The following is a 15,284-nucleotide window of genomic DNA, read 5'->3' as shown; positions in this document are numbered from 1 at the left end:
AGAAGCAGTTAAATACAATGCCTAGAACGACATTGCTTCTGTCAGCACCCACGTCCAAAGTCTTGGCATTAAAACAGAGGCCTCTTTGGAAGGCTCTGGTGAACAAAAGCAGTCATGTTCCTTTGGTTACCTATTCATATACAAGAAATGCCAGGAATAACTATCAAAGAGAAATGGTCACATTTGCTACAGGGATATTTTCAAGGTCTTAAAAAGGAATATCTGAGATAGTGAAGAGGAAACTACCAAGTGCACTGAGCAGTCCTGTTTTTACCATGTCTCTGTTTTAGCAGCATTAAACATTATAAAACATTAAATTATTTTTTTTATACCTCCATTAAAGTTTCCTCAGGCAATTCGGGAGCTTCAAAAGTGATAAAGCCCTCTAAGCTGGGAGGCGAAGTACCATAAGGCATGTACTTCAGACTTGGAGCTGCCTCGGCTCCCGGAGGAGAAGAACCCATATAAATACCAGGAGGGGAGCCCATATATACACGGCCACTAGTAGAGCAGAGAGACCCTCCAGAACTGTTTGATCCAACTACAAGAAAAATAACACACACATTCAGTCTAATAGGTTGTTCCATTTTGTAGCTCTGGGGCTGCACACGATAGCAAGTGACAAATCAGTAATCACCACAGATTCACTCCTGGGAGGATCTCTTCTTTGCTCCTTGCATCACTCTGTAGAGAATGCAAGGGCTGCACCTTAATACAGCGACGATTTATAAAACAGATTTTGGAAACTGGCTGACAAGGATTCCAAGGCAGGCAGCCCAATAGGACAGACCAAAGGTTGTGCTATAGTTCACAAAAGCACACTGCTGCAAATATAGACTCCTGCTCATCCTGAGCAGATGCAGGCATTTACCTTGGGATCTTTGATATTTGACAATGTAGCCAACATGCTAAAATGCAGTCAGCTCATTTTGGATGTTGCTTCTGGTAAAATGCATAACAGTGGGCAAAAATGCAGAATAAGAGATCTAATTGTTCCTCTCCACCTTTGTCATAGGTGCTGTTAAATCTCCCTATGGTGGAGCAAAACAGTGTACACAAGATGTTATACACTGCTGGACGGTAAATCAGTGCCTCTGGCCTTCTCTTTAGTAGAGAAAAGGCAGAACTCCAGGATTTATCTCAACTTTACAAAGCACTTTTTTGTATGGGCTAGAGGACCTACTGTGCATGGCAGCAAGCAGATTACCATCTCAAGAAGTGGGCAAGCCTGAATATTGTTTGATAGCAGTCCAGAGCTGCCAGGGAAGTCTTACCTGAGGTGGTTCTTGTTCTGAGGACCATATGGGTGCAGGTAGGAGGGGTGGCACTGCTTGGAGGAGACCCAACGGTAAACATGACAGCTCGAGAACTTGCCCCACTTCCCATGGAAGGAGGTGCCACTGCAATTCCATAGGCCCCTGCTGGAGCTGGGAGATAAAATTTTCACACGTTAGTCCCTATTGCATACAGTCATACCGTTTTGTAATTATATGCAGCAAACTGGAGTACTGCAACACAACATGCTTTGATGTAAGTCCAAGAATAGTTGTAAGTTCTGACAACAAATAAAACAAGCTGAGTGGACAATCTTGGCGATACAAAAAAAGAACCAAGATGCGGCCTGCATACATCTTTTTATTTTCCATCTCTCTACCCCTACCTAAAGAAAAACAACAGGGGCTCTCTCCGAGAGCCTGAGAACATCAGTCCTTCAGCAAAAGACAAAACAGAAAAATTCTAAATGCAGACCATGGCAGGTCTGAAGGCTAAAGACTAGCCCCGTCTGCAGAACTTCTTCCATCTGCTCAAAAACAAGGTGAGAACTCCTGTTGGCCACTTGTGGCAAGGCAGTAACTGTGGGGGAGGAGGAAGAAGAGGAAAAAAAAAGTTGAAAAAAATGAACATGAAAAATGTAGAAAAATGAACATGAAAGAAGTCATCACATAAGCTGACTTTCAGATGAAAACGAGCTGGAATTTTGAAATGAAGCAGCCACAAATGTGGTATTAAAAAAAACAACACACACACAAAACCCTCTAGCTACTATAGGCAGCAGCGATGTTCCTGTATTTAGCACAGAGATACTTTCCCGTCTCACTTATTTTTAAAGCTATGTTAAGGAACTGGAACATATTCCCTTAAAGATAATTTAAAAAAGGCTTCTGTACTGACACTAAAAATTATTGCAACCAACTACTGAAGTTGGAAGCAGAACAAGATCTAGATGGCACTCCATAAAAAAAAACTAGCACATAAAGTCCATTTGAATGTATCAGTCTGTTCCTTACCTGTATCCATTGGTCGCTCTGTATTGAGGCTGTCTGTACTGCCTTGATATAACTGGCCGCCAAGGGTAGTCTTTACTTGTTGATCTGAGAGCTTCCCGGTACTAACAGATCTAGACAGGAAAACATGAATGCACAACAAGATTTTTCAGTAAGTTCCTCCTATCTAACTCACAGCAGAGGCTGGCTTTCAGATTCTTGGTATTATATTGGTTATAGAGAATTCTTCAAGAGAAGTACAAAAAGCCTTGAAATCTCACTGTTCATCATGGCCCTATTGAAACAGGGCCAACCATAAAGGGACCTTTTTCCCTTAAACATTTATATTACAAATTTTGCCATATAGATTTTGAAGCAAAACTGAACAGGCTTCACAGAGGCAATGAGACTTCCTTATTCAGATAACCAAAACAACAGGGAACTAGACAGCAACACAAAGTGCTTCAGGAAGTCCATGCTATATTTATACACAGTACTGAGAGTTTGTTATGTACAATAAACATCAGCATATCCTCACAGCTCATTTGCTGCATGCTCTGCCCCTCCAGATTGCTGTGTGAAACGTACATTCTTCTGCCAAGTTACCTACCCAGTTTTCCAGGTCATAAATACTACAATGCCTACCTGCCGAATGTAGCTTTACTGTGCTGCTCTCCTGCTTGCTTTTCACTTCCTTGCGTCAAGTGGAAATGTGTGAAATCCCTTGGTTCGCTGATGTCTTTAGGCTGCAATGGTGCATCTACAGACCCTTGGCGATTAGCCAGAGCCAGCAAGTTTGAGGATGCTTGTGTTTTAGGTATTTTGAAAGGAGCTGTAGCCTTAAAGAAACAAAAAACAAGAACATATATAAAAAATAAGGTTAGCACCCAAAAATATTCTTGAGAATGGTTTCAGACAATGTATTACCACTTCACATTTTACAGACATTGGTAAACTTAACAGACCTTAGTAGGAGAGCCAATGATCGTTGGTAATGGAGTTTTGAACAGCCAGTCTGAACTCCTAGGTGACGATCCCATATGTTTGGTAGGTGATGTTCCCAGACTACCTGGCCTACTTGGTTGTGGAGAATGACTGTATCCATACCCAGCATAAGATGGGCATACTGGGTCTGAATGCTGCTTTCTGAGCTTCTGCTTGTTTTGGTAAATATCTGTGAGAGTTGGAGCACTTTGCAACCTAGCTCCCATCAAAAGTGACTGTGGAGACTGAGATGGTGGTATCGGAGAACCTGTAAGGACAAAAAACAATCAAGTAAAATGCTACTTGCAGTGCTTGGAAATGTAGCAATGAAACCCAAAACACTAGAGATCAATGTTAATCTGTAAACAGATGGGGCTGCAGTACTGTGAGATATGTTTGATCATCAACTCACTAGATGGCAAAGAGAATGGATTTAGCATGTCGGCTATTTGGACTAAGGCTACATACACTGATGAGATGATGCTTGTGTTCAAGCTGCCAAAAAGGAAAGATTTCAGGGTGACAGCTGTACTGGCAGCTGCAGTACTTCTGGCAACCTGCATCAAGACAAATAAAGTATTTGGATTCAGCAGGAATGGCATAAACAATACTGAAATTTCAAATGCAGCCACCAAGACTCTAGGTTGAATAGAGGTTCTCAAGTACTGGAATTATATTCCTGCAAACAGCAATATGAATGCAACATTGCATGTTAACGACTTGTTTTGTTTGTAATAATTTAATCTGCAGGCTGAAAAGACAGCTCCTCTCATGGCTTTTGCAAGAAAAGTAGGTATTAAAAAACAGAAAAATATTTATATATATTCAGATGAAACAGTTTGGGATCATTACTTAGGGCAGTCATTTATTTTTAGTCTGTCAGAACATGTTTTTCAAAAGTTCATTATGTACAAAGGAAGTCCACACTTGAATATGAACTCAAAATTTCTCCTAAAGCACAAAGTCTTGGAAGAGCTATAAACAGTCATTTAAGCAGAGGGCTTTAGACAAACATCTCCTATGAACATCTCACCTACTCTGAGATACCGTTCCTCTTTCAAAATAAGGAACCTGAAATTTGATTAAGTGGTCTCTTCTCTGTGATAGTTTTATTTTTCATAATGAGGAACTGTGCAAAGTTACAAACACCATGCAAGACTTCAGTTTTGTAGACAGCTTCCCAGATAAAACGTGTATCTTTGTAACCTCAAAGAACTGACATTGAAGTGACAATTTCACTCGCCTTTAAAAAAAATGGCAAAAGTTTAAATAAACTATTCTAACTAGTTTTTCCCTAAGCTGTGCTGTAACTTAGTATATAAGATTCCTAAGAGCTGGCCAAGGCAATCTTTTGATATCGATTCCATTTCATAAATGTATGCTTTAAAAACCATCGTAAACTTCTTGCAGTTTGCTCAGTAAAGTGCCCAGCTGTTAAGACACATCTTCCAGCCTTCTTAGGCCTGCGTTTTTCTAGTTAGACTTTGAATAAGAGCCACTTCATCTTGATTCCATTCCTCTCCATTTAAACAATGTGCTATAGAGTAGCCTTTCTGCCTGCAGCTCCAACAGAGTACTCGTCTATTCCTCACTAAATTCCCAGCTGAGAATTTGCCTGTTTGAAATCAGTCTACTTGTCTGTCTCATAGCATTGAAACCTGTCATTTCAGAAAGCAGTCTTAAATTTCTTTGGTGGTTGTTCTATTGTCAGCACCACCACTGGGAAGGGTTCTCAATCCAAAGTTTCTTCCCTGCTGTCACTGACAGCAAGAGTAACTCAACTCATTCAGAAGCTACATTAAGACAGACATCCTAGAAAATCTCAGTACAGATTATCTCGCTTCACCCAGAAGCAAAGAACTTCCCATATCCATTTAAATGCTGAAAAACAGACATGCTGCGATTTGTGATATTTTACAAATAGAAATACCACTGCAGTCGTTTGAAATTTAGAAACAATAAAGTAGGAATAGAATGCAGGAAACAGATGAAGTGAAACATTCAGAACTCTGCAGAAGCTTTACCAAAATCATACTGGTTACTTTGTCCAGTCTCTCACCTGAGAAGTTTCTGCTCCTCGATTCATGCCCTTGAAGCTGTCCACAACAACAGTGTCCAAGCTGCTCAGGTATTGTTCCAACTAAGCAAATAAAATCAAAATGTGAATTTATGCTTCATACTTCATCCACAAATGAAGGTGAAGGAAAATAAAACCTATTTATCTTACTTCTACCAGCCATTTTAACAGAAATGGATTGCTGTATATGTGACTGCTTGAGTGTAAGAAAATCTTTGCAGAGGGATCTGGATAAGTTAGATCAATGGGCTGAGTCCAATTGTGTGACATTCAACAAGGGTGTCGGGTCTTGCATTTAGGTCATAACAACCCAATGCAGTAGTATCGGCTTGGGGAGGAGTGGCCGGAAAGCTGCCCAGCAGAAAAGGACCTGTGGGTGCTTGTCAACAGCCAGCTAAACATGAGCCAGCAGCGTGTCCAGGTGGCCAAGAAGGCCAATGCCAGGACTAGAGAAGTGCAGCCAGCAGGGCTAGAGAAGAGTGACCATCCTCTTGTATGCAGAACTGGTGAAACCATGATCTAGTTGAGCAGATTTCAGTTTAAGGCAATTTCAAGCGAGAATTAGTGTTCTGAAAAACTGTTCCAGATAAACCTTCCTGAAGAATTTATGGGCTTACCTAGTGGTGAGGGAGAATATGGTCTTGAAGATCCTGTGGATAATCGGCGCCCAACACCCTGCGCAGTGTCAGCTGGTACTGGAGAACAGGAACCCATCTTCATGAAGCCCATCGGACTAGTATTTGAGCGTCTCACAACCCCAGCTCTAACAAGATGAAAAGAATGGTTATGCATGCTATAGCAACTGTGGATCCCTGAGATGAGGTTCAGAATCCCCTAACGAGTATAATGATCAATTAAAAAAAAGATATTTTCAGAGAAAGCCATGAAGCTGAAGCTTATTAAGGTAATAACTTAAGCTAAGCCTTCCATTCAGAAAACAAGAAAAATAAAATTCCTTTTGTTCCCACTACGATTGTAGCTTTCAAAGCCATAGCAGTCTGTTAACTGGAGAAATTAAAAACAGATATATCCCTTAGTACATGAATTACTGATATTCAGACAACTAGGCATTTAATTTTGAATTTTACAACTGAGTGAAATGCATTGACACAAACGTTCATTTTTATGGTTGGAAAAAGAAGGAACCTACAAAAAAAGATTAGGACAAAGTTTTAAGTATTGGACCTGGTGTAAAGTGCAGCTACTGAGAACAGTTTATTTTAGGGAAAGGCATGCCCTCAAGTGTAGAAACAACTGTAAAATCAAAGATCTTGAAAAAAAGCAAGGAACCATGTTTTTTTTTTTTTTTTTAAAAAATGATTTCCAGAGATCTCAGAGTTTGAGTCTTTGACCTTCACCATCCCAATCCTGTAGATCACAAGGCATAGAATAAGTCTAGCACACTAGAGCCTTGTATTAAGGCAAGCTGGTTAACTAGTATGCCAAAAACTGTTTCCTTGATATTCTACAGAACAACGCATTCATCATTGCATGTGTGAAAACAAGATTTATTACTTTCTAGTTTATGATGTAACGCTGCATAATACACAAAGGAGGGAAAAAAGCGACACCGTCTTTTTATCTTCTTTAGTTGCAGTTGCCTAAAAGAACAAGCTTATTTTGTTTTAGTGAAAAATTTCAACTGCCCGTTCAACAACCTTGAGATTGCGAAGGACTATTACTTGTTATCATTAAAATGCCTCCTTAGTATGGTCTTGTGCAGAAAAAAAGTGACATCAGTAAGAAAGCATGGACATCTGTGAAGGTACAAATACAAACTAGAACCAAGCAAAAGGAGTTAGAATACTCACCTTGGTGATCCGTGGGGGTTTGACACAGGGCTGGCAGTAGAGGAGAGGTTCTGTTCTATACGCTGGTAATTCCGGAGCTGAGTGGGAACTGGGATAGGTGCTGTTTCACTGCGTGGGGATACTGAAGGCTGACAATGCCTGAAGTAGAAAGGTATGGAGAGAGGAGATAAATAGAGGTAGACAGATCTCTCTCTAAATTGTACCATTCTCAAAAGTTCGAGAAAATCCGTGAAACTGGCAAATAAACTGATTCTAAACTCCCCACATGCAGTGTGATCTTAGCTTGTCCTAATCTAACTCTGACACTTCACAGAGGAAGACAAAGAACTGTTCATTACTACCTACCTTTCTTATACTGGCTAGTACCAGATCGAGCTGAGATTGCAGTACTAGCTGAAGCATTTCGTCATGCATCACAGCGATCTACCGATCCCTCCGACTTCCTGCCAATCAGCCCGCTCTGTTTACCACACTTCAAAATAGCGTTCTAGGAAAACCCACTGTGCTAAGAACAGGAAGTTCAGCAGCAGGGTTGGAATGTGTACAAAAGCCACTAAAGCACAGAGATATCCCATGAGACACAGTGAACTTGCAAAAGGAAAACATGTTATGTAACCAACCCTTGACAAGATGACCAAAACCACACACCTGAACATTAATCCACAGACGCAAACTGCAGATTAGCATTGCCCAAGTTCAACCAAGTGTCAGTGACCCGGTTTACCTCAGTGTACTGCCTGATAAGGGAATCAAACCACCGCAGTGTAAGCAGCCACCAACACTTTTAAAAGAATTAGACCGAAAGAATTTCGAACTAAATGACTTTTGGGAATATAATCAGCTTAGTATCAGGCCCCTTATTGATTAGTTTTTCAGAAAACAGGCAAAGATTAGAGATTCTCAGAGGAAATGTGAAAGAAATCCTACCACTCCTACTTAAAAGCTCTAGAAAACAAGCCGTTACACCATTTACTGCATGGATACAGCTGAACAGAAATCTTGGTTTCTGACTCTGTATCACATCCCTTTTGCAACCTCTGAGAATGAAATACTACTTCCTAATATGCATGGTCCTTTCTTAGCAAAAGAAAACAAGTTTGTCCTTTTATTGCCACCCAGGTTCTAGAGACTACTGAGTAATTTTGAAAAGCAGCTTGAACAAGCCTCAATAGATCTGTACCAACATTTTTTCCGCAGCCTCATCAGTTTCACTGAATTTAAACCCATGCTCACTAAGTTTCTCAGCTGTGCCTGACAGAAGTCCTAAGTCTGCTGTGCCACATGGGCCAGCCTGGCAGAAGATGGGACAAATCTGCAGCTGTGACCACACAGGCAGTGGAAAGCCTGAAAGCTTCCACACAAGGAGAAGGTCTCACAAGTAGAAACCACACAAAGGCAGTAGGCAGCCTGCTATGACTAACACAACAAGCTGAGGCAGCACAGGGAGGCTCCCCAGGCCTGACCTGGATAGGGGAAATCCAAACTGTAGCAGTACCACTGAGGAGGCCATGAAGGCACTTCAACTTTTAAAGTACTCAGCATGGAATATGCCTTCCCCTGCTGTCACACAGCCTTACAGGTAGGTCCTGTGAGCTAAGTGCCATGTTAGCGTGGTGGTATAGCACTTGGCCTTCTTCAGGGCTCCCCGGCTCAGGCCCAAAGCCACGCTCTGGTTAGGCATCCCCTAGTCTTATGTGGTTTGCTACTGGTTAGAGAAAGGGGCAATACAGAAGCGTGCAGAGTTGCATGCAAATCTTGTATCTGTGGGATCTAGAGAACAAAATTAGGAATTAACCACAGAAGAGGGAACCGCCTCCACCTATTGTGCCGGTTCTGGCTGGAGCATGAGAAGCATCACAGCTTCTTCTGCTCGCCACAAAACAGCGTAACTATGGGTACCATTCATGCAGTTCTATCATATAATCAAAAAAAAAAAAACGCTGTATCACAGGGCATAACATTTTGTAAAAAAAAAAAAAATCACGCGCTATGAAAGAACACTTTTCAGCAGCGAATAACCAAAAAAACAAAGCAGCGTCTGGTAGATTATCTGCTACCTTGAGACAATGTCCCAAAGCAGTCAGTCACTGAATTTACTCAACGAATACCTAAATCAAACTTTCGCAGTACAAACTCTGACTGTGTGAACAGTAGGCACCTGTTTCTAATCACACAACCATTTAGCTCTTAACTTACTAACATACAGATAACGTAACTGGCATATTTTCATAAAACCTGTAACTCTAAAAACCGTGACACATGATGATATAAGACAGGAAATTACCATAACTTATAATATTCTGTACACAGCCAATCCATAGCAAACAGATCTTTACAACCAAACCATTCAAACTGGCTGCCCTTAAACACAAAAGTTAAGACTACAGCTTTATTGATAGCCCAGGTCAGCAGATTTTGCAAACTGCAACAAGATCAGCACAAAGTAGCAAACTTTCCTGGTGACAAGCATTTCTAAACAAATAATGCTGACTTGCAGTCCTGTAGTACTAGTATAAGCCAAAAATACACCCAACATAACAGCTTTATTCCCCTTTTAGCCACTCGTCCTCTTTCTATTTTGTATCGAAAAACTTTATGAAATTCATTATTTGGTCAAATGACAAATCTACCCCGTCTATTTAGCTATTACATGAATAGTTAAGCATCCTGGTTAAGATTTACATTTTCCAGTATAATACAGGAAAGATGTCAGGCACTACTGACAAATATCAATTCCATTTCAAACTGGCAGAAACTTTGTCTACAAAGATGTGGCAGAAAGGGGCCTTATTAACAGCCCTGCTGATCGAAAAGCTGCAATAAATGTTCAACACTTTTATGGGCTTCTTTGGGTATCTTGTGAGCCACAAACACAAAATTCACAATAATTGCTTGCACAGAGGCCACATCCAGTTATTGGATGCAAGATAATCCAGTCCTGAGACAAATCCACAGCAAACTGTGCTTTCTAAATCCCTCTTTTCAAGACGTAGTTGTGTGAGAAGTAAACTGCTTTTAACATCTTGACTCAGTAAACAAAGAACATGCTGTGCTTCATAACACAAAGAGGTCAAGTTAGTTATGTGTCTGAAGTTTCTGCCTTTAGACAGTTCAAAATTTAAGCAGACAAAAGAATGCTGTCTTTCCTTAAGGAAATCTTCTTGGGATGCATCCAAGCAGAAGTTAGCTACGCAACCATCAGCTATTACAATGCACAAAGTGTAGAGAGCCTGGAAAAAACAGGTCTAGCTTCTATTTCAATTCAGTTTCCAGCAGTAATCTAAAATTAAAACAAAACCAAAACAAAACAAAAAAAATACAGTAACAGAACTTTTTTTAAAGAGAGGAAATACTAAGCCTTCATCATGCACCTGTTAGTTGTAGCAGAAGCAGTACTTCGAGAAGAGGCTGAGGATGGCTTCTGTACAGTTCCTGAGCTTCCAGAAATAGTTAATGGTGACTGCCTGTAGGAACAAGAAACATTGTCAAAAGACAGTTCACATCAGAAACTACCTGCTTTGCAGCAAAACTTTCTGAATTCAAGCTGTTTACATATTCATATTAAATTCAACTTGTCGTATTAACCTTTAAGAAAAGTTCACTCACAGCTGTGTAAACCCATCACTGCCAAAAAACCCAACCACCTCTTCTATAGCATCCATTTCAGAACATGAGACTTCTTTTGGATAAAGCTCAGCACACCTACCCTCCACACATCAAGAACTCGCTTGAAGCACGCCTGCCAGCTGCTCCCAATGGTATATCATCTACAGTAAGCAGAAGAACACATTGAAAACCCACATCATGAACTAGAATCTTAAAAAAATAAAAATGAAAAATCTCCTATATTACTGTTGTAGAAATAATTGCTTCTGACAAGCTTCTGTGAATATATACAAGTTTTATACAAGTTTTATACAAACTGTTTTGTGTATGAAATTACCTCAACAAAAACAGGGAAAGTAGTTCTTTAACATTTTTCTTTTTGCTATACTCATAATAATTATGAAATTAAATCTACTTTTAAGAGTACAATGTATCAGCATTGGGAAATTTATAATAGTGAAAGACAGAAATGCTTCAGAGATCAAGGTGCTAATTTAGCCAAATATATAACATGAGTTGGTGGCACTGTACAGAAGTCAGATAACTAGCTTCCTAGTGGCAATTCAGGTTTAGAAAATGTAATATGGCAATGTGCAACATCCGAGTCTTTCTGCTGTATAAGCCCAGTCTGATGCCTAACCTTTCATGTTAAACATTTTGTATGTTTTTACCTCCACTTGTTTATTATCTAAAGCTCTATAAAATGGACTAAACATTCAGTTAGTCTGGATGTGACTTTCTCATTAAGAGAATCCTTGGGCTTCTTATCAGCAGCTGTTTACAATTGACTCTTTTCTTCTACTGCCAAAATCCAACATTTTCCACGACTTTAAGTGACCTTGGTGTCTTTGGCGTATCTGGCCACTCAATTGCAGGTGAAAATGTCCCAGATGGACATGTACATATACCAAATAGTCTCCCTTCAAAAACTAACTCAAACTGATGCAATTAGTTCCAAGGTGAACTGAGACACATTTAGAGAAAAGAGAGCCAGATAATAACAATGCATGGAGGTATGCTATGAGTGGGAAGTGTTTTAAAATATGAAAATAAGGAAGGTTCTTACATGAGTGGTCTGAAGAGATGTTGTGTGGGACAAGAACAAAGTCATCTGTGTCACAAGAAGAGTTCTTGCTACTGGTACTGGCAGAGTCTTTAGACACTTGAAGATAGTTTGGAGGACCCAATGGAGGGGAAGACAAATTTTCTTCTTGAATATGCTGCATGTCTGGAAGAGACTAAAGAAGAGGGGGAGGGGAGTAAAAAAAAACACTATAAATTCAGTGATTCAGAAGGTAAAGTTGCTCTTTTAACTCTGAAGCCTCTAACGTAGGAATTATCACTAACGTACCAAATAAATAAATAGATGAATTTATATTTCACACTGTTTAAGTCTTTAGAAATATAAAATATATTTGATTTTTGGAAATTTTAAATGCCAGATAACACTGTCATGTAAATTTAGGCAGTTCTATAGCACCATAGCAAATAGGCTGTGAATATAATTGACTTAATTTGTTCAGTCATTCACGATGATACAGATTCAACTCTTCCAAATACCTTATAAAATTAAAATCACCAGTTCATACCAACATAAGGAGTGTCAACCAAAAAGGCCAATTCAAGAAATCTTGGGTAAGCATTACAGAAAATATTTTCTAGAGATTGTTTTGAAAAACAGAGAACTTACTGGAGGAGAAGCAAAACGGCAGGAAGGGGAGCTTCCACAGGAACTGCCAGAGACTGAGCCAGCATATGTGGGCACTGGTACAGGACAAGCTAAAAGAGGAAAACCCAGACAGAAAAAAAATTAAAAAATGCAACTAACCGTCTGAAAGGCTGAATTGCAAACAAACTAATTTCCTCACTGCTTTTCATTCATAAACCCTTATACTTATAAGCACAGCACATCCTTAAGCACACAATAGTATTTAAGTTTAGTTGAAATATGAAAGGAATTAGCAAACAAGCGTCATATCTCAGTGATAGTTCAAAAAAGGATTCAACTCTAAGGTTCACAATAGGATAGAACAGCCAGACGCAGGAAATTGTCTCATGAACATTTAGCATGATACTTGGCACATTTTTCTTCCCCACTAGCCCCCAACATTCATCATTTACACAAATAGATGGAAAAAAACAAACTACTTACACTTTTTGACTGTTGAAACCTGATCCAGGAAAGGGTGGTTGAAAAATGCTTCTGTAAAACAAGAAACAACCACCACTGTGAATTAATGTACAAATAACACAGAATTTGTAGATTACATTGCAGACAGTGGTAAATGGTTGCCTTCCCAGAATCAATATTCACAGCCAGAGGATGAAAAGCTTACAACATGGAAGGCTTTAATCTCTTATATGTTGCTACAGCATTTGGAAAGGAAACAAAATCAATTTAATAAATTCCAAGAACAGCCTGCAAGGCAAATCAGACAAACTTATTAAAGGACATTTTATAACTTGATGATAACATGAACTTAAGGATCATATACATAAGAAGCTTTCCTATATACATCATGAAATTATGTTTGCAATGTACAACACAGTACTTGTACAGTTTTAATTTGCTCTTCAAAATGATGAGCTTCTTTTACATCAAACATTGAAAGTATTTTCACTTCTGCCTTTCCCACGAACAGACACTTGTTTTTTGAACCCATTAATGCTACTCCTTCCGTGGTTGAAGATCACAACAAAGCAGCAGCCATTCTCCTTCCCACTTCCCAACAGAACACAACCTGCGCAGCTGGTTCAGTTTAAAGCAGAAGTAAACATCGCTCTCTTTAACAATTTCCTCAGCTAACTTGTTACTGTTTCAACAATAGAAACATTTGCTTTTGTTATAAATGGATGTTCTCAGATGGATTTAATTGACCTAGCATAATCAGTTGGCTAACAGTGTACATGTAAAGTTCTCTTTTACAAGAGACCTTCATATCATTAGGGAAAACTGATGGTTAGTGGAAACTAACTGCTGAACTTTGTGAACTTCAATGTTCTAACAGTTGAGGAAAAACAATACTGTTCATCAGACCTAACCAAATAACAAGGAAAAAAAAAAAACTACCACCACCAAAAAAAACCAAACACCTGAGGCCTGCACCATCTCTTCTTCCTTCAACAACACTTTCTTCCACAACGTGATAAGGAAGGGAGGCTAGCAATAACACAAGAACAATATAATGATTAACTTTAACATGAGGATCAGGTGTTCTTGAGCTTTTGTACAACACCTGCTGTTCTACTTTATATTACTAAACGATCAGCAAGATTTCCAATGCTATTTTTATTTTAACAACAGGCAACTGGGCTCAGTTATACACTCTCCCTTTCACTCCCTTTGCTAAGCACATTCCAGAGCAGCCCCTTTGAGGCCCTTCGAACGGCTCAGCCAAGGGAAACATGACTTTCACCACTACCATTCTGCTTTGTTTTTTTCTTTCTTAGCAAAAATGCATTCTCACACTACCACAATGTTACAGCGAATTTCCCACGTTTGAAGAAACTGTGGAGATCAGCACACTCAGCGTGCAGGTGGTATCAATTACTCAAAGTCCACATTTGAGACATATTGATTCTTCTATAAAACAGATTTAAAAATTAACATCTGAATACTGTCAGCATCATCTGGACATTTTACCCAAATATCCTGAGTTTTCTTCTATATCTGATTTCTTCTCAAGTTCCTACATATAGCAGTTAAAGCACATTATTTCAGTCACATCTACACATGCAAAAAAAACCATGCCTGGTTATCAGAACAGTAATTATTCCAGTGTCAATGCTTTAAGTGTCAAATTATTAAAAAAAAGTTCAATATCTGTTGGAGAAATATCAGAAACTGAAAAGGAAAAAAAATGTAGTCATAAGAAGTCCTGCACTTTAAGTAAACAACCCAGATACCTTTTGAATTCTCGTCTCTCCACAGCCCATTGAATATAGTCTTCTTATCACAAATGCACAAGAACCACATGTGATGAATGAGTCAATTTGTGTATTTCAGTACTGCGTCAAAACCAAGCTTGCATGCATAACTAAACAGGAACGTGAAGTTTCATAAGCAGAAGGGAAACTGAGCATGTCTCAAGGTTGTAACTCACCCTTAGATCTCAGCATCACAAGAGCTAATAGTTAATGGTAAGGAAAGAACTCTCTCGTCTGCAAGGAGCGTGAAGAGATTTTAAGCATTAAGCTCTTTCTCACTATTCCATAGATTAAACTTGATGGATTCACCTATCTTGCTGCTAAAAACAAATCTCAGTATAAAACACATTGTTATTTTCATTGTGTTAAAATTAACACGAAGTTAATTTTACTTAGCTAAGCTAGCTTTAATTAGCTAAAAGATCAACATTTCCTCGGATTTATGATAAAACTGCAATAACAAACTGTTAGCTAACCAAAAAACTACCAATAAAAGTCTTTTCAGTACTGACGTAAACAGACAATCCAGTCAATACAGAGCACACACAAACCTAAACTATACTCCTGACTAATTTTGAAGAGACAGCAGTTGCAGCCATTCTGAGTGATTCAATA

At 39.2% G+C, this 15,284-nt stretch overlaps 1 protein-coding gene across 1 annotated transcript in view; it reads right to left on the bottom strand.

Annotated features, from left to right (window-relative positions):
- The window catches only part of ULK2 (unc-51 like autophagy activating kinase 2), a 39,775-nt gene that overhangs the window by 5,683 nt on the left and 18,808 nt on the right, over positions 1-15,284 (bottom strand). Inside the window, exons 11-23 of the mRNA XM_040532699.1 lie at positions 12,895-12,945; positions 12,433-12,521; positions 11,809-11,980; positions 10,843-10,903; positions 10,508-10,600; positions 7,137-7,274; positions 5,943-6,088; positions 5,308-5,388; positions 3,230-3,516; positions 2,910-3,103; positions 2,289-2,398; positions 1,275-1,427; positions 333-541 (exon numbers count right to left, since the gene is read on the bottom strand). Coding sequence (XP_040388633.1) covers positions 333-541; positions 1,275-1,427; positions 2,289-2,398; positions 2,910-3,103; positions 3,230-3,516; positions 5,308-5,388; positions 5,943-6,088; positions 7,137-7,274; positions 10,508-10,600; positions 10,843-10,903; positions 11,809-11,980; positions 12,433-12,521; positions 12,895-12,945 — 1,784 coding nt within the window. The remainder of the gene's footprint in view (positions 1-332; positions 542-1,274; positions 1,428-2,288; positions 2,399-2,909; positions 3,104-3,229; positions 3,517-5,307; positions 5,389-5,942; positions 6,089-7,136; positions 7,275-10,507; positions 10,601-10,842; positions 10,904-11,808; positions 11,981-12,432; positions 12,522-12,894; positions 12,946-15,284) is intronic.

Source organism: Cygnus olor, chromosome 20, assembly GCF_009769625.2.
Source record: "Cygnus olor isolate bCygOlo1 chromosome 20, bCygOlo1.pri.v2, whole genome shotgun sequence".
Lineage (NCBI taxonomy): Eukaryota > Metazoa > Chordata > Aves > Anseriformes > Anatidae > Cygnus > Cygnus olor.
This window is presented reverse-complemented; position numbering and strand designations above follow the sequence as displayed.